The sequence below is a fragment of the Punica granatum genome, chromosome 8, assembly GCF_007655135.1.
Source record: "Punica granatum isolate Tunisia-2019 chromosome 8, ASM765513v2, whole genome shotgun sequence".
Taxonomy (NCBI): domain Eukaryota; kingdom Viridiplantae; phylum Streptophyta; class Magnoliopsida; order Myrtales; family Lythraceae; genus Punica; species Punica granatum.
In genome coordinates this window covers 16,655,182-16,674,247 of record NC_045134.1, presented here as the reverse complement: position 1 = coordinate 16,674,247, position 19,066 = coordinate 16,655,182, and the positions used below count along the sequence as shown (strand labels likewise).

Genomic DNA, 19,066 nt, shown 5'->3' with positions numbered 1-19,066 from the left:
TCGGCGAAATCGGGCAAATGACATATACACTTGACAGAAGGACCCCAGGGGTCAGCAAGCAGCAACAGAGTGACTAGAGAGCTCAACAATGTCCAAAACCGGCATTTTCAGTATATCACATGGACGGTTCTATTTTCCGATAAGTCGCTTGATCATCGGAAGATAGCCAATATTGGACTCCAAAAATCCACTTCATTGCCAAACAGATGAAAAGTGTCCCCAAAGGCATATTGCAAATCATCTGCTCTATACAGAACAATTTTCTGTATACAGACAACTTTTCAGTGGAAGTCCAAAAATGCCGGTTTCTCGGAGAAAAGTTAATTCCAAATATCAGATGCGGCCATGCCCCACAATCATACAGAGCACGTGCAGTGCTTCAGATTGTCTTTTGGAAACCATACAGACACCCTGAATGACTTCCGAATGACAAAACGGGCATACCCCTTTTCGGAAAAGCATAACCGGAGACTGGTCTGATGGAATTACGGCAAATGAAGTTTACACTACATTGCCCTGAAAACTCCAGCGGACATTCGCAATTGGGCAAAACAGACAGCAAAACCCTTCTCGGTTTCTCAAGTAACCTTTGAGGAGCACAAAAGACCATTTTCAATGGAAATCCATATCCGGAGGTCCTCTTTGGGGAAACTTGACGCCGAATGCTTACGTTACACAATGCTAGCCTTCTCAAGGCTCAATGTGGAATCGTCGGAATAAATCACCCAACTCATCTAGACCTCCCGAGCAGTGCTTTAGATGTCTCAGATACACTTTTCAAGTCCTTGGAGGTCTGATCTCTGCAAACAGAGGTTACAGTGATCTCCGGAGTGCCCAAGCAACTCAGAAAGCATTCTGAGAAATCCAGTTTCGACCTCGTAGGACATCTCCGGCTCTACGTTTGCACTACCGGCTTAAGGGACAATTGTTCACGTTGTCTGACAATTTATGTCAAAATGACCAACGTGAGATGCAGACACAAGATATGCTGTCAGAAGCGGACAACTTCGCTCTAGTCACCTGCAATGAGCAAAACCGGCTTTCGAGCCTCATACGCTTCTGGGGCATTTCTCCATGAAAAATGCCAATCTCGGGCTCATTAAACCCGTTTTCTCGCGCATATCGATAATTCGACGTTCAATTCGAACCATGAACTTCGAATGCGCGACCAATCGAGACCTGAGCTTTCTCCCAGTTTCTCATCTTCGGCCGTAGGACCCACAGGTTGCCCAAGGGCAACCATCCCTTGCCATTGCCGCCCTCTCCATTGCCTCTTGTCTTCTCTTGCACACTTGCACCAAAATATCTTCAAGTCTTCCAAGATTACACTCCAACTTCACTTCCATGCCATTAATGCTTCTTGGCTCATCTTCATGAAAAATGCATGGAGGAGATTCATCCTTATCTTGCTTAGCAAATTCGGATCCCCATAAGCATGCCCTTAATCAAGCTTTTTCACACTTAATTGCACTTAAACATAGCTTATATATACTTTCTAAGTCATTAACTTAATCATTCACCTTCAAGCACTCTCTCTCTAGCATTTCTCACTCAAACAAAAGCTCTCAAACTCTCAAGGAGTTCAGCAAAGTCGCAGCTCAGCAAGAACAAGCAAAACCAAGCAAAACCGGGCAAAGTCTTAAGTCGGAATCCATCCCGGCTTAAATCCAAACTTTACCAAACTTCATATCCCACATGTTTTTGACCCCCTCTATCCATTTCTGAGCTTAGATTTTAAGTTTGAAGCCTCTAAGCCATAGAACCAGCCTTGAACAAAATCTGGACAGATTTGGTCCTTCTCGGGTCAAAAATGTCAAACCGGGTTTCAAGCCTTTCCAAGTCGGTTTGAGCTACCAAAACCCATCAAACACCTCCCCACACAACCCTAGGGTGTCAAGGAGTCAAGAAATCCAAGAAAACCCGTCGGTTTAACCTCAGGAAGAAGAAACAGCCCGACTGCCCAGTTGGGTCGAAATTTCTGACTGTTTGTACGGTTTTCTTGCAGATCGGGTCGATCCAGGACTCTTTTCGGAAAACGACCACCACATCCACCTCCGGAGGTGAGTTAGCAGTCGGGAGCCATTGGCCTTGCTAAAAAATTCCATCGGGAGCCTCCATGGCGACGTCCGACCCGACTTGTGCCAGTCGGGTCCGAAATTCCATACGTGCTCTGTTTTGGGTGATTTTTGCAAGACTGTACGGGTCAACCCGACAACTCTGGGAACAAACGACCACCACGGTCACCTAGGGGGGTCCCTTGGCTACCCAAGGCCGCCGACCTTGCCTCAAAATTCCATCGGGAGCCTCCGTGGCGACGTCCGACCCGACTTGTGCCAGTCGGGTCTGTTTGGTGCCATTCGGGTCTGTTCAACGGAAAACAGCCCAAACCCGACCCATCAACGGTCCAACCCGACTCTTGAAGGTCCCATCCCGCATCTCGAGACTAGGTATGACCATTCCCGACTTAGAGGAGTTAGTACTTTTACATTCTCGTTACGTTTATGGAGTTATAAGGGGTTTTATGTATGTTTTATTTTCAAGTTTTAATCTTTATGCATTTTCCATGTTATATCATGCATATTTATCCTTGATTTATATGCTAGCATGTCGGGAAACATTTGGATCGTAGTTGAGAAGAACATCCCGACCCGGGAAAGGCAAAGAGCTCACGGGTTTCCCTCAAAGGGAGGTGATCGAATGCTCTCTTGCTCCTTTCGGGCAAGGAACGATCTTCTTGACCCGATCCAAGTTCGATTCCCGAGTTTCATCGTATTTTCTCACGTGCATGAAGTCGGTATTGTTTTATCGATTCCTTAAATAACTTGTTTGTGCATGTTTCCATGTTCGAATGCGTTATTCAAATCATGGCAATACTGACTTTCGTTTAATCGTGTCATTTATAATGTTTGTCGTTTAAGCATGCGAGAAATGATTCGAAACGAGACGGGGAAACCTCGTGGAACCCCATTCGGGCCATGGGACCTCTCGGCTATCTCCAAGGAGAAGTAACCGAGAGCCTCTTAGACTCGTACGGGTTGCATGAGGCTTCCTCTTCCCGTTTTGAGTCCGTTCTCGGCTTTCGTGTAACTTGCAATTTACATAATCGTCGCAATATCGCATGAAAAGGTCTTTTCAAAACAAAGCATGCATGGATTCGGGTATCGATGACTCATTCGGGTCCATTCGGTTACGATGGTAGTTTCGGTCATTGGACCAAATTATCCTCGATCCTTATGGAATCGTGTTGGTCGTCGAGTCGCGAATCGTTTTCACAATTAATGCATTCGGCACAACCCTTAAGCATTAATTCCACAAACGGGTTAATCGGAACGCTCACTTGATTAAACCCACTTCACACTGATAAAGTTTACACGAATTGGCCATTAACTGATAACTCGCGTCGATGAGTTGTCAAATGACGTTGGTGCCCTTTTCAAACTTATCAATTTCAAAACTCGAAACGCGAGGTCCGATGTAGCATGGACGTCTGAAAAGGGCTTCTGTGTCTCAACTTGAATTTTTACCTGATTCCAGGTAACTCAGGTCAGGATACAGAAGATCTTTCTAGATTCACTTCCGGGCAGATCGACCAGTTCTTTGGCTTTTTCGGGGTTCTTGCATAACCCTGGACGATCCAGGGAATTGGTCGACACCGGCTACAGGCCGAGGTGGCCCGCACTACGATGTTCCCCTTTTCTGAAAATAATTTTCAAATAAAGGGCAAAATTGTCTTTTCACAATTCAACGACACTCCTAGGGTTAACATGACAGAAACACTACAGTACGAGATAAGAACGGGCTACCTGTTCAGGTGCAGGTTTATCTGCATAGCCTTTTCTTATCTAACTGATGAGTTTCTGTCATCCTAACATAGACTCGGGTAACTAGAACGATTATCTCTGTCATAAAACATGCAAAAATGCTGATTAACCTTTCACTCGACCTAACCAAACACTAGATAAGGGTTAGGAGGAATTCTAGATTCCAAATCTAGAGTCAAAACACGAGTTTGGTTAATTCAGTGGTAATTCAGTGTCACAACACCGAATCACTGTAAAAACAATCCACACACTCGAAACTTGACTACGAACACCCAACATGTCAAGTTCTCGAACCAAAGCCGAATGCTAAAACATTAGCACGCGTTTATTTGTCTAAGGTAGGATTTGCATGCTAAAATACTCCGGATTAATAAACTTGCTAATCCACGTACATTCGGTGAATACAAACACATTGTCTGTTATTTATTTGCTGCCTGTTATCTTTCCGCACCTGTTTGACATGTGGGTCGAGCATGATCCCTAGGCCGAATAATATTAGAGTTCAACACCCTAATCATCGATCATAAGGTCCAACGCCCTAATCAACACTCACAGGGTCCAACACCCTATTCAGTGAGAGCGTGCATTGTATTTCAGTTTTTCGGTGTTTCCCTAAACTCACGGTGAGTTAGAGCGGAATAATAACTGAACGCGAGTCTATTGGAATTCGGCCGTTTGCAATTTGTATTTATTATTTTTGAGAGTATTGTAAGGACTTTTATTTTGTACATTCATTCTGTAAGAATTCCAGTCGGTAAGCGAACGGTCCGAGAGTTGAATTGATCGAATCGGTCTAATGCTTGCCCAAAGAAAAGTAAATCCAATAACTCGCGGTTCTGGTTCACGCAGGGATTCAACCTCCATGGTTCGATGAACTGTAACGCAAGATTGTGAACCAACTCCTCGACATACGGGTTTACTTCTCTCTCGGCTTCTCAACCGACATCGTTTGGTTCACCGAATCTCCGGTGTCAAAACGTGCGAGCCGAGCGCAACTTAATCAATGCGGTAAATAATAAAACATGCAAGCCTAGCAAACCAAAGTACCGAAAGGGCGTGCGGGATATAGGCCCACACGTAACATGAACCCCCGAACAAGGACTTTCCAGTTCCGCACAGACCATTACCTTAACAACAACTAGGTATTCCATACCCCTAGACCCCGGGTAACTTATCCGCCCTCGACCTTCGGGTCGTAAAATGATAAGTGGCGACTCCTTCTTTCGCGCGTGTTCGTCACGCGTCCCTACGGGAAGGTGGACACTCCCAAGCCGCGCGATCCAAAAGCGCGCAATGCGGGCCCCGACGAGAGTCCACATTCGGGTCCGTACAGTCGGTACTAGGCGAATCCAGGTGTGAGCCACCGGATTATAGTAAAGAACATCATTTTGTACTTACGAAGGACTAAGGATATGTTCTTTGTGTATGGAGCGAGGATGAGCTCATTGTAAAGGGTTAGACCGATGCCAGCTTCCAGCTCGATAAGGACGATAGTAGATTGCAGTTAATATATGTGTTTTGCCTAAATAGAGGCGCTGTAAGTTGGAAAGAGTTCCAAGCAGAAGCCAATTGCTAATTATACCACAGCACCGAATCTCCGGTGTCAAAACGTGCGAGCCGAGCGCAACTTAATCAATGCGGTAAATAATAAAACATGCAAGCCTAGCAAACCAAAGTACCGAAAGGGCGTGCGGGATATAGGCCCACACGTAACATGAACCCCCGAACAAGGACTTTCCAGTTCCGCACAGACCATTACCTTAACAACAACTAGGTATTCCATACCCCTAGACCCCGGGTAACTTATCCGCCCTCGACCTTCGGGTCGTAAAATGATAAGTGGCGACTCCTTCTTTCGCGCGTGTTCGTCACGCGTCCCTACGGGAAGGTGGACACTCCCAAGCCGCGCGATCCAAAAGCGCGCAATGCGGGCCCCGACGAGAGTCCACATTCGGGTCCGTACAGTCGGTACTAGGCGAATCCAGGTGTGAGCCACCGGATTATAGTAAAGAACATCATTTTGTACTTACGAAGGACTAAGGATATGTTCTTTGTGTATGGAGCGAGGATGAGCTCATTGTAAAGGGTTAGACCGATGCCAGCTTCCAGCTCGATAAGGACGATAGTAGATTGCAGTTAATATATGTGTTTTGCCTAAATAGAGGCGCTGTAAGTTGGAAAGAGTTCCAAGCAGAAGCCAATTGCTAATTATACCACAGAGGCTAAGTATATTGCTAGCTCCAGTGTTAGAAAGAAGGTTGTTTAGATTAAAAGCTCGTAACAGAACTTGACATGGTTCCTAGTATAATAGACCCAGTGGACTTGGTTTGGTGATATCGACATGTGCGATCTCGGTGTTTCAGGTAACTCAACTATCCAATGACACGACCTTCGAGGAAATATAAAAGAAGAATATATAGCTTTTGTTATGTTTTTTCAAGTCAAAATTAATCGTATATTTGTATGTTGCTTTTCTAATTCTAGAATATATAGCTCTTGTTATTTTTTTTGTCAAAATTAATCGTATATTTATATGTTACTTTTCTAATTCTAGTAGATAGAGCTTTTATTATGTTTTTTCCGGTCAAAATTAATCGTGTATTTATATGTTGCTTTTCTAATTCTAGAATATATAGCTTTTGCTAATTTTTAGTCAAAATAAATCATATATTTATATGTTATTTTGTCAATTCCCTGTCATAAAAAGTAATTTATGTCGATGTCCATGCAACGGACACAGCACTGATTTAGAATGAAAATGATAAAAATCCAAATGTTGAGAATTTTTTTAGATGAAAATGAAAATTAATTTTAAAAAAGTAGATATCTAAAAGAAGGATTCCAGCAAAAAATAAATCTAAAAGAAGGGAAAATTCTACAGTAGAAACATATTTTATGTACGCCAGCTGGTGCTGGTAGCTTTATTAGTATGAGCTCTTCAAAAAGGTTGCAAAGGCAAAGGCAATTGCTTCTCTCAACTATTCCCTACGAAACAGAACCAATACACTGCGACTTTTCTTCCCAAGAGCTGAGCTGAGCTGAGCAGAGCAGAAAGAGCTGTCCGAGAACTTTCCTGATTCGCCCGCACGACACCGCGGGTCACGTAGTCTCTTCAATTCGACGCTTCTTCTCCTCCTCCTCCTCCTCCTTCCCCTGCAGTTTCTGTAGCGACCGATTCATGGCGGTGCTTCGCGACCTTGACTTTTGACTCGGTCAAGGTTCTGGAAACTCGTATTTGGGTGATTCTGGTGCTCTTTTGTCGTTCAGACACTAAATGAATCGTTCGGTTGATTTTGATTTAGCTTTCGTGTTGTGCGGTGTTTGAAGATCAAGCGAGAGGTTAAACATGGAAGCTAAACCTCGGCTGTCTTCATTTTTTTGTATAATAAAATAATAATGATATTGTTTGGTGCGGATTAGTTTGGACTTTCGAGGAAGACAAGGATTTTGTTTTGTTTTGTTTTGTTCTTTAACTTTTAATCATCTGCTCTGTCACTTGTCTCTTTTGATCATTAATTTTCCCAAAACCACTGACCATGTGAATATATATATATATATATATGGATGTCCTGTTTTATAATTTGGTCGTGATATCAGGACCTGCAATAAGTTATATGGATCTCTTAAATGGAGCATCTTCGTACCAGAAATGTAGTCGGGAATGATCAAATTCAGTGCCACCTAGTGCTGTATTTCGAAAGTAGATAGATACTTTCATGTAGTTGAAGTGTTATGAATTCTTAGTGTAGCTTTCTAATGGTTACACTTATATTTTATATGTTGTAGATACTGTCTTGCTCTACTTTGGGAGGGAAAAACAACACACTTGAACGTCCGAACATATAATAGTGTATGATGGGAGAGCCAAGAGGAAGTTCTGATGCAATACCATTATTGGAAAGACTCGGGTTTGATCAATACTTTCCAGTTGGGAAAAGCCATGGACCCTATGGAACTTTGGGTGCTGTTCTTTTGGCATTGTTCATACCTGTTTTGCTTTCCTCGATGTTCATGGGTAAGAAGAAAACAAAACAAAGAGGTGTCCCAGTACAAGTTGGTGGTGAGCCGGGTTATGCTGTACGGAATATGAGATTCAGTGAGTTGATTGAAGTGCCTTGGAAAGGTGCCACGACCATGGCTTCACTATTTGAGCAATCCTGCAGAAAGCATTCCCAGCAAAAATTTCTTGGGACCAGAAAGCTTATAAGTAAAGAATTCGTCACTGCCAGTGATGGTAGAAAGTTTGAGAAATTGCATTTGGGAGATTATAATTGGATCACTTATGGGGAGACATTTGATCGTGCTTGCAATTTCGCCTCCGGCCTTGTCAGATTGGGCCATAATGTGGACAGTCGTGCTGCCATTTTTTCAGATTCTCATGCAGAGTGGTTCATTGCCTTGCAGGTTTTAAATGGCATTTAGTATCAGGTCATGTTGTTGTGTTTTGTGTAGGGATGTGTAGGAAGGGTCCTGATAGCTTATACGTTCTGTTTCCAGGGTTGCTTCCGGCAGAATGTTACTGTTGTTACCATCTATGCTTCTTTAGGAGAGGATGCCCTTGTCCACTCCCTTAATGAGGTGAGCAAATCTCTGCTTATAACATTACTGTTTGTGCAGCAGTCCATATTAGTTCTTAACTACTGAAGGGATACTAACTTGGACTTTTTCTCTCTTCTTTTTTGACAGACTCAAGTATCAACCTTGATTTGCGAGTCCAAGCAGCTGAAGAAGCTGGGCGCAATACAATCCAAACTAACGACAATTCAGAATGTTATTTACTTTGATGACAATGAAACAGATACTGATTCTGGATTATCTGGAATCTGGACTGTGAAATCATTCACTGAAGTAGAGAGACTCGGAAAGGAAAACCCGGTTCCCCCTAGCATACCATCTAAGAATGGTATTGCTGTTATAATGTACACAAGCGGCAGCACAGGTCTTCCAAAGGTAGGATACTGTTCTCTCCGTACCTCTTTTTTGCTCTCTTCAATCACAACGGGTATACACATGCAAGGTCTTGTCATATTTCATTAATATGAGACATTATTGTCAAGAAGATGCAAGAGAAGTTAGCAATACTAAATATGTCAGTCACCTTAAGTGTCCAAAATTAGTTCATTAAAAGAATGCTGCTTCTTATCCAAAGAAAAAAGAATGCTGCTTTCCCAGTTTCTCCAGACAGCCATTTCTCTGTCTAGAATAAGTAACGAGTATTCTTCACATCCTGACTATTTCAAATCTGTCTATATATATATATATATATATAATGAGTGCCATATTTTTTCTTTATATCTGAGAAGTCATTCTATACATTGTTTCCTGTTAAATCAAATCAACGTGTGAACTTGTATTTTCTGAACTACATCTAGAGAAGAATATGTTATAGAATGTCCTTTGGAATGCTAACCTATTAATGAGGTCTAAAACTTGACTTTTCTGGTCATATGGTCTATTCTTTTACACTTATAAATGGGTTTTACCCTCTTTGTCCTACCTTTATATATTTAACAATCAAGTAGGACACTTGAACCTCAATTCTGGCAATTAATCAATTAAATATTCTCTACTAATACAAATAATGCAGCATAATTGTAATCCTGTCGTGAAATTTGTGTGATATTGGCTGTCCTATAATACGGTTTGATGCTCTTGTTGCTGCAGGGAGTAATGATTACCCATGGTAACATGGTGGCAACTGCTGCTGGAGTTATCACTGTGATCCCAAAGCTGGACAGTAATGACATTTATATGGCATATTTGCCCCTTGCCCATATTTTTGAACTGGCGGCTGAGGTACCATCTGTATTGGGATTTCTTTCTATATTAGCTGTCTAATATCACATTAACATGGGTGTTTTTGTCCAGTCTGTGATGCTAACTGTAGGCTGTGCCATCGGATATGGATCAGCTTTGACTTTAACAGATACCTCTAGTAAAATAAAAAAGGGTACTCAAGGAGATGTCTCTGCTCTTAAGCCATCTCTCCTGACTGCTGTTCCAGCTATTCTGGATCGAGTTAGAGATGGAGTGCTGAAAAAGGTATGGACTAGTTATTCTCATATTTTTCAACCAATCATATATTGGATCTAATAAGCAACTTTTAGATGCTATCTCCTTTTCAATAGTTTGGAAAGCTTAAAGTAGAAGAGCTTCTATCGTTATTGATAATTATACTTCCTTTTCCGGTAAACAATAACGATGCAGGTTAAAGAGAAGGGTAGTTTAGTTAAAAGCCTTTTTAACATTGGATATAAGCGCCGATTGGCCGCGGTAGAAGGAAGTTTCTTTGGCGCTTGGGGACTGGAAAAAATGTTCTGGGACTGCATTGTTTTCAATAAAATCCGCACTGTGCTAGGAGGAAATATCAGGTTTATGCTATGTGGTGGAGCCCCTTTATCTGGAGAGACACAGCGATTTATCAACGTCTGCATTGGGTATGGTTCATTTGTATTGTGTTGCTTTACCTTAATCTTTCCAGATTTTGATCTTTGTCACAATAGCCGTGATTTTTATTTTTTTATTTTTAACATCAACAACATATTAGATTTCATCCTAGTAATTGAGAGTCTTACAAAGTCAAAAGCTGTTCTTGTTGATATTTTCTGGGATAGCACTGTCTTCATCTTGTATATATTTGTTGATATTCTTTCCAATGTCCTGTCAATTCAAAATGCTTAGGATTGCTCCTGTCAACCAGAGGTTGTGGAGCATATGGCATGAGAAAATGATAACATTGGTATAGTAGTTATTATATCAAGTGAACGTACTTTGAAGAACTTCTGAATGATATATAACAGAAAAGAGTTCATTTGTTTATGGACCATGTGGCTTGGAGAAGGATTACGAATGTTTAACAAAAATACAAATTTCTTTTGGTTAAGATTCTGAAGCTCTTAATGGCTCTACAGTTTATCAGGATAGTAGAAACAACTTTCTGGATATATGGGGTTAACTTTGAGCATTTAGTCCCATTGGGTAGGCTACCTCAAGAGAGTATTTTGACTATGGTCATCATCTGTTAACAAGATATGTACTCGTATTATATGTAAATTGATGAGTGATGAGGGAAAAGTTGACTTCACAAAATTGACATGCCTCTGAATTAGCGTTCGAACCTTGTCCTATAGGAAATTGAAATTCCACATGCTCCATGCGCCTTTCGATGCTTAAATGTGCCAGATGAGAATAAAACAGGGAAGAGATAAGTTAGACATATTGAATATTGAGAAATCTATGGAAGTCTTTGTCATGCCACGCTTTAAAGGATTACTTTGACGAGACTGAATGATTGAAGATTTTGTTCAAGCTGACTGTGTTCATCATAACTTATATGTGTTGATAACTTAATGTTTCTGGGTCAGGTTTCTTTGCAAAGTGTGGTGGAAACAGAGCTATCTGATTCTTTCCTCCTTTCCTTTATTTCCAAACCAATAAGATTAGAACAAACTAAAAATCAAGATATACCTTTTCCAGTTTTCTGTGTTGTAATTGCAGTAGTTTATCATTTATCCTAGGGCTCCTATAGGGCAAGGTTATGGATTGACGGAAACATGTGCTGGAGCTGCTTTTACTGAGTGGGACGACACTAGTGTGGGTCGTGTAGGGCCACCACTTCCATGTAGCTACATTAAGGTATGACATATCTTACTATCACAAAGACTGTTACTCTTTATCCGCTATGAGTGCCATTTCATGTTACCAATTCCTCAGTCACCTAACCCGCCTATAGCATAGTCATGTGCATTATCAGATTTATTGGAACTGTTCCGATTATAAGAAGTCTAAAAATGAAACATACAATAGCGTGACGTAAAGATATTGGGCAGTGATTGGTAACAAGAAATGGTTGAAGAGATCTGGATTGAGGATATCATGAGTTCAGCCTAAAGGTGCTTGTAGTAGTAATAGAGTTTATCCCTTCTTCGAGTATCTCGACATGGTTGATCAATATTTCTGTGCACCCATGTCTCTTTTTCACGATGCAGTATTTAAACTTAAAATTTTCTTTTAAGGATATAATTACCATGATTTGTCCCCTGATCTATAAGAACAAGGCCATTAGTCTCGAGCCTCTAAGCTTTTCTTGGGGTTACCCCCTTTCTACTTTTTCCATCAATTCTTCTACGAATGGGTTTTATGGACTGGGTATTGACCTTAGACAATAGTTATTGGTTCATGAACTTGACCGGCTTCATCAGGTCCAATTAGCTTTGTAGAAATAGTACAAATTTATGTAGAAATTAGCGAAAAGGAATTTAAGGGAAAAGGGATCAGTCAACTAAACCAAACTGGTTCATCTAGGTTACGTGCATCGGCGAGTAAGTCTGAGCAAGAGTGGGTCAACTTGTGGATTCATATCTAGAATCGAATTTTCCAAGAAATTGCATGTTAGGATCTGGTTTCTCAGATGATCAATCCAGTCAGCTTACATTGGGCTCTATCGGTAATTTTATTCTGTACTTTCCAGCTCGTTTCATCAGAGCTTAAATTTTGCTTTATCGGTAACTTTCTTCTGTATTTTTCAGCTTGTTTCATGGGAACAAGGTGGATACACAGTATCAGACAAGCCAATGCCTCGTGGAGAAATTGTTGTAGGGGGATCCAGTGTAACCGCTGGTTACTTCAATAATGATGCAAAAACTAAGGAGTTGTATAAGGTGAGTTTCATATTATGACTTTTATGTTCAAAGAAACGGCACAACTTGGTTTCACAACCTTCTGGCCATGACTTTTTTGACTCATTATGGCAGGTCGATGAGAGGGGCATGTGCTGGTTTTACACAGGTGATATTGGGCAATTCCATCCCGATGGTTGCCTTGAAATTATTGATCGAAAGAAAGACATTGTAAAACTCCAGCACGGAGAGTATATATCTCTCGGAAAGGTTTTAACTTTAGCCGGACACTTTTCCTAATCTGCGATGCTATTTTTCCGGGTTAGAATATATTTGAAATTTTTCTCATGCAGGTCGAGGCCGCATTAATGTCAAGTGGTTATGTTGATAATGTAATGGTGCATGCGGATCCATTCTACAACTATTGCGTAGCTTTAGTTGTTCCTGTTCATCAGATGCTTGAGAAGTGGGCTCGTGATGTTGGTGTCAAATATAACGATTTTCCTGAGCTCTGCAACAAACCTGAAGCTGTGGCTGAGGTTCAGAAATCCCTCTCCGAGGTAACTTTGTTAGCTTTCTCCCTTTTTTGTTGATCCACTGACAATCTTTTGCAAGATTCCAGTACCATAGTTTAGTCAAATTAGAAATCTGTGATTGGTTTTGCAGAAGTTGTCCTTTCAAGTTTTGTGGGAATATGCTTCATATATTGTTTCCAGATTTTCATTATCACATATCCTCTTTCCATTATACTTTTTATGGTTGGAAATTGTGATAATTGAGAACGCCGGACTCTTATCACTTTTCTATTGATTGCATTTGGAATACGAGGAAAGCATTTCTGAGTGCTTTCTAGATTCTCAAAAGAATTTGAAATGGTGGTGGCTTCCAAACTAGGATTTTACGAATTTTGCTGTCTTGCTGTCAAAACTGAATAATCATTGAAAATATTTTTTCCTGCAACTTGACAAGGCATTTTTGTTCTCGATGTGACCTCATTTTTGGTAGGACTTCTTACTTGCTTGTTGTTTGTATATCAATATGGTGAGTTGCAATTTATATTTTATTTTATTTTATTTGAAGAGTATATATAAAGGTTTCTAACTAAATTTGCTCAAAAATCGATAATGTCCAAAAACATGTAGGGATCCCAACTAAAATCCTGACTGTACCACTACCAACAATATATATCTCTAATTTACGTCTCAATAAGAATATCATCAGGAGATTCAACTCCATCAAATGCCCGTCTATTCCTCTCTTTCCTTGCCATTGAGAAATGGAGTGGTATCATCTTGAATTGATCAGGTAGAATGCTATTGTAGTTCTGCAGTGCTCCTTAGGTTGGACTTGGAAGAGGTCCACTTGTAGTTAAGAGCCAGACTGGACTAGAAACCAATGCAGCTGAGCTATTGGTTCAACCAGGATTCGATTGCTCCAACTGAATTAATGAAAATTATATGGTCATTTCAAAACGATTAGCACAGCAACCGGACTGATGAATTGCCTGGCCAGTGCAAGATCCAGTAAGATCATGGGGTTCTGACTTGAGGTTTTTTGTTGAAACAGACCTGAAAAGGGTCCATTTTCTGGTCGGCTGGTTTGCTTCGGTTCCCAACCCAGTTGAATACATTATATTTGGGAAGAGAATGAGGCTTAAGGGAGTTGAAAGTATCTCTCTGAGTATAAGCTGGTAGAGATATGCAGTAGTGTATCAAACAAGATGCTCTGATGCTGCAGTTGCTATTTGCTATCAAGATAATGGTTATTGCAGGATTTGTAGGTTTTGTCCCGCGTTTCTTGCAAAATCGGTTAGGATTTCTGAATGGTTTAAGAGGGGTTAAGAAGGTGGATTTTAATTATGGGGGTGGAGGTGAGCTTCATCGGGATAGCATTTGTTCACATGAATTTAACTAGGTATTCCTCCAACCAAAATAATTAATTTGTGAAGCGCACTGACTGAACCAATTCCCAGCTGACATAGTCGGGGACAATCAGTATAATCGTGGGCTGACATATTGTCCACTGAGCTGGCTCGAGCTGGTAGTCATGGTGTGACCACCAGGGGTCGACAATGCCAGGGACCACTGGGGCCTCTATGGCCAACAACCATGGTGCATCTCAAAGGCAAATGAAACTTAAAATCCAACCTAGTAAGGCTGCCACCTCTAACAGAGGGAACTTCGATCATTTGACAATTAACAGTCTAAGAATTATATGCGCCGTCAAAAATTCACTAGGACATGCAAAGTTGTTCTGGAAAGCTCCGCTTGATTCAAAATGCCATGTATCATCTCATTCCCCACATGACCAAACATGGCATAATGGTCCATGGAATGCGCATCATCATGTAGCTGCGGGTTTACAAGTGAATTCTTTTTATATTTGTGTGATTGGATGTAAATGTCAAAATTTTTGTGCAATCATGAAAGAAAATACTTGTATTCACTTGCAGGTTGCAAGAGCTGCGAAGCTCGACAAGTTTGAGGTCCCCGCAAAGATAAGGCTGCTTCCCGAGCAGTGGACGCCTGAATCAGGATTGGTAACTGCTGCTCTTAAGCTCAAGAGAGAACAGATTAAAGCCAAGTTCAAGGACGAGCTTCAGAAACTATATGAATGAATCATGTGCCTGGGCAAAAGTGAGTTCTGTATCGCTGCCTAATTATCCAACTATTAAGTTACCTTATCTACAGCGATCGTAAATAAGCTCCTGTCTGCTACAACAGAATGGTAATGTTATGATACATTACACAGAAACTAGACGCTGCTTCCCTTGTGTACATGTATGAAGCAATGTTGCAGGATTTTGTTTTCAATGTTTATTGTTAGCTGTGTGCTTTTGAGGTTTGAAGGATCTCTTTCAGTTTTGGGATGATGGAGTGATAGACTTGGAAAGGCAATTGCCATACAAAAGGCGAGTTATTATGTCAATTAATTTCGATCCCGCCATAGCATGTTAACCTCATTTGATCCCGCTATAGCATAGTAACCTTATTCGATCCCTTGATTAGATAGTTTTACGATAGTCGTCGATGTTGAGGCGGCATATGCTAATGTGAAGCATTGATAACACTTGGCCTAATCTATATAATATATACGGAAAGTAATCTATGAACAATACATCAATGAGAAGTTAGTTCGATAAGATCAATGGATTTTTAATAGGGAAAGAGTACTAAACTCATCTTTTGGCGGCATATGCTAATGTGAAGTATTGATAACTTGGCCTAATATACATAATATATACGAAAAATAATCTATAAACAATACATCAATGAGAAGTAGTTCGATAAGTTTAATGGATCTTTTTTTTTTTATAGGGAAAGAGTACAAAACTCATCTTTCTTGAAAAATGGAAGATATATATTGCATGTGTGGTTTTAATTTTTAAATTAAAATTACTTTTGTTTCCATGCGTAATGTGGATCATGTTCTAGTCCTACTGCATGTGGAAATGATGCACAACCCCGACTCTGCCGGGACCACTTGTAGAATTAGGATTGGGAAAAATTATACCAATTCGTCTAATTATCATTGTCGGAGGTGGGATCCAACTACCGAATTCGAGGGTTTGGGAGATTGTACGGAGTTACCACTAGTTAATTCCGGCTAACTAGAAAATTAAGTTACCCGTGGAGCATTCTACCAACCACCTAGGTTTTTATTGGTCTACGGTTCAAAGAATTTGATTCCAGGTTTCTATAACGAGTTAGAAGTCCGCAAACTAATAACCCGCTCTAATTGGTACTCTAATTGTCTAAGATGTCCATTTATTATTTTTTTCAAGTTTTTTTTTGGTGAAAAAAGCAGATGCATTAAGAATTAATCGTTCGTGCACGAAGTGCTTACAAATCTTGGGGTCGTATGCCCCATTAAGTCCTCGAGTAAGAGCTTCCTAATAGAGGATGGGGGGTGGGGTAGAATAACAAGTTCATGCGGTAATTCAACTCCTAAATTAGTGAGATGGTCGGCACACTTTTTGGCATCTCTGTAGTTATGTCTTGGGATTATGGCCTCAAAATTGCAGCAAAGAGTCCTGCAGTCATCAATCAAATTTGTTAGAACCTTGTTGGAGGAATTTCCCCATACCCAGCTGAGGATTAGCTTGGCATCTAGCTCGACAATTAAGCATCGAACTCCACATTGTTGTGTAACAATCAGTCCTTGCCGAAGGGCTTTGAGTTCAGCCGCTAGGCTTCTTATGCTTCCCAGATTCATCTGGTAATCTCTAACCCATCTGCCTAAAGAGTCTCGGATGAGGCCCCATTCTTCAGCTATGCCCGGGTTACCTTTGGAGCAACCATCTGAGTTAAGTTTGTGAAACCCATCAGGTGGTGGCTCCCAGTTGACTTGGATGCTCGAGCTAGAAGTTGCGGTAGAAATGGGTTGGGATGCATAGAACTCTGCTGAAACATGAATGGTGTGCTCGATGAGGTTACTATGGAGAGGTTTTGAAGAAAAGAGAAGAGAGTTCCTGTTTTTCCAAAGGTTCCATATAGCGAAGGCAAAGAGTACACCCCAAGGAATATTGAGGTGGGACAGTTGGGAAAAGGAGAGTTTGTAGCGGATCCAATCCTTAACAGGTGATGAAAAGGTGCCCAACTTAGAGGTCGGGATCATCATGTTATGCAAAAGGATTGTGCTATAGTGCAGTACCGAAGAATATGATCAATGGTTTCCAGATCTGAAAGGCATCTTGGGCAGAAGGGTGAGATAGCAAGACCTCGGTGAGGAAGGAGGTTTGCTGTGGGAAGTCGATCTCTAATGGACAACCAAATGAAGTAATGTATTCGAGGGAGAGTTGGACATTTCCATAACCAATCCCATTCATCTTCTGGGTTGTCATGTTGATCAAGCTGGAGGATATAGACAGACTTATTGGTGAAGTTGCCATCTCGAGAAGGTCCCTAAATAATTGAGTCTGGAATGTCATGTCTGAGGCCGATGGGGAGGCCTTGGATGGAGTCTCGGATCGCTTTGGGCAGTTCAAAGGGAATGGAGGAGAAATCCCAAGTCCTTTGTCGTGAGAGAACGGAGCTACCCAATCTAAGCTCTTCCTGGGCAGGTAATGGTCCCTGTATGAGGCACTTAAGCGGTGAATCACCAATCCAGTGGTCGTTCCAGAAGCTAGCAGATTCTCCGTTGCCAATTAGCCACTTGTCTCCTTTGTTCCAAACGTCCATACCGACAGTGATAGCTTTCCAGTTGCTGGAGCCTCGACGAAGTCTGGTTGGGTTGCTTGTTGCGAATTGGTGACGGAGGAGGCAAGCCCAAGGGTCGTGGGAGGTTGATGCTTTGAAGACGAGGTTGCCAAGGAGGGCTTTGTTGTGGTTGTCCATGTTGGGGATACCTAAGCCTCCCATAGCTTTAGGTAGCATGATAACTTCCCAAGATACAAGGTGCAGCTTCTTTTTGTCGGATGTAGGTCCCCATAGGAAGTCTCAGTTGATCTTATCTAGGCTAGAGAGAGTAGTTTTCAAAAGCCGTGAGCATTGCATGAAGTAGGAAGGGATGGCTGCGCATAGGGGTGGCAATTCGTGTCGTGTCGTGTCTAAACGGGTTCGTGTCATCGAAGTCATAGCCCGTACACGACACGATTATTAAACGAGTTAGGTTTTGGAAACCCATACACGACACGTTTATATCCGTGTCAACCCGTTTAGACACGTTTAAACCCGTTTATCGAAACGTGTCATAATAGGTATACGTATATACGACACGATTATAAACGTTATCAGAACACGTTAAACCAACTTGTTTATCCGATCAACTCAGTTACTCGGATACATTAACACGACATGTTTATCCAATTAACTCGCTTATCCGAACACGTTAACACGACATGTTTACACGTTAACACGACATGTGTTGGATTGGATGAAAGAAAGGAAATGAAATTAGGTTAGGGACTTAGGAAGTTAGGATTACATGAGGATATTTTGGTAAATCCAAATACATAAACGAGTTAATGAGTTACATGATTATAGTAACACGATTAAACATGTTTAAATAAACAGGTTTAATCGTGTATAATCGGGTTATACGTGTTCAACCCGATAAGACACGCTTATTAATCGTGTTTAAACGGGCTGGATCCGTTTAGACCGATTATAAAAAATGTCCAACCCAAACCCGTTTAACTCCGTGTCGTATCCGTGTCGTGTTATCGTGTCGTGTGAAATATTGCCAGCCCTAGCTGCGCAGGTTGAGTTTATGAGTACAGCTCGGCCTGCCATGGACAACATGTTGGATTTCCAACCTGCGAGTTTGGCACGGACCTTTTCAACAACAAAGTTGAAGTCTTTTGCTTTGTAAGGGGAAAGGCCAATGGGGAATCCCAGGTATTTCCCGAGGTCTTCAATTTCTCGGATGTTCAATATAGAGCAGGTTTTTTCTCGTTGAGCCCTGGATGTGTTCTTGGATAAGAGAAGTTTAGATTTCTCCAGATTGACCTTCATACCTGATCTTTGCAGAAGGAGTCAAGGACAATTTTGACAGAGTTGCTTGTGTTAGGAGTGGTGGTGCCATTAAGAGAATATCATCGGCGAAAAGAAAGTGTGTTAGACAGAGGCTACCACAAGCTGGCCTAACTCCCTGCCAAGATCTTGAGCACAGTTTGTCTTCAATGAG

General features: G+C 41.3%; 1 protein-coding gene across 4 annotated transcripts; it reads left to right on the top strand.

Moving 5' to 3' along the window:
• Nucleotides 1–6,764: 6,764 nt before the first annotated feature.
• LOC116187688 (long chain acyl-CoA synthetase 8) lies at nucleotides 6,765–15,380 on the top strand. 4 transcript variants are annotated; one of them, XM_031516585.1, is made up of 12 exons: nucleotides 6,765–7,039; nucleotides 7,608–8,225; nucleotides 8,319–8,399; nucleotides 8,508–8,771; nucleotides 9,486–9,617; nucleotides 9,690–9,863; nucleotides 10,029–10,258; nucleotides 11,339–11,456; nucleotides 12,350–12,481; nucleotides 12,575–12,709; nucleotides 12,793–12,999; nucleotides 14,892–15,380. In XM_031516585.1, the coding sequence occupies exons 2-12, from the start codon at nucleotides 7,674–7,676 to the stop codon at nucleotides 15,054–15,056; spliced, it is 2,190 nt and encodes a 729-aa protein (XP_031372445.1). In that variant the 5' UTR covers nucleotides 6,765–7,039; nucleotides 7,608–7,673; the 3' UTR covers nucleotides 15,057–15,380. The 4 variants fall into 4 exon arrangements, with proteins under 4 accessions (XP_031372445.1, XP_031372443.1, XP_031372442.1 ...); XM_031516583.1 differs by having other exon boundaries at nucleotides 6,765–7,069; XM_031516582.1 differs by having other exon boundaries at nucleotides 6,766–7,060.
• Nucleotides 15,381–19,066: the final 3,686 nt, after the last annotated feature.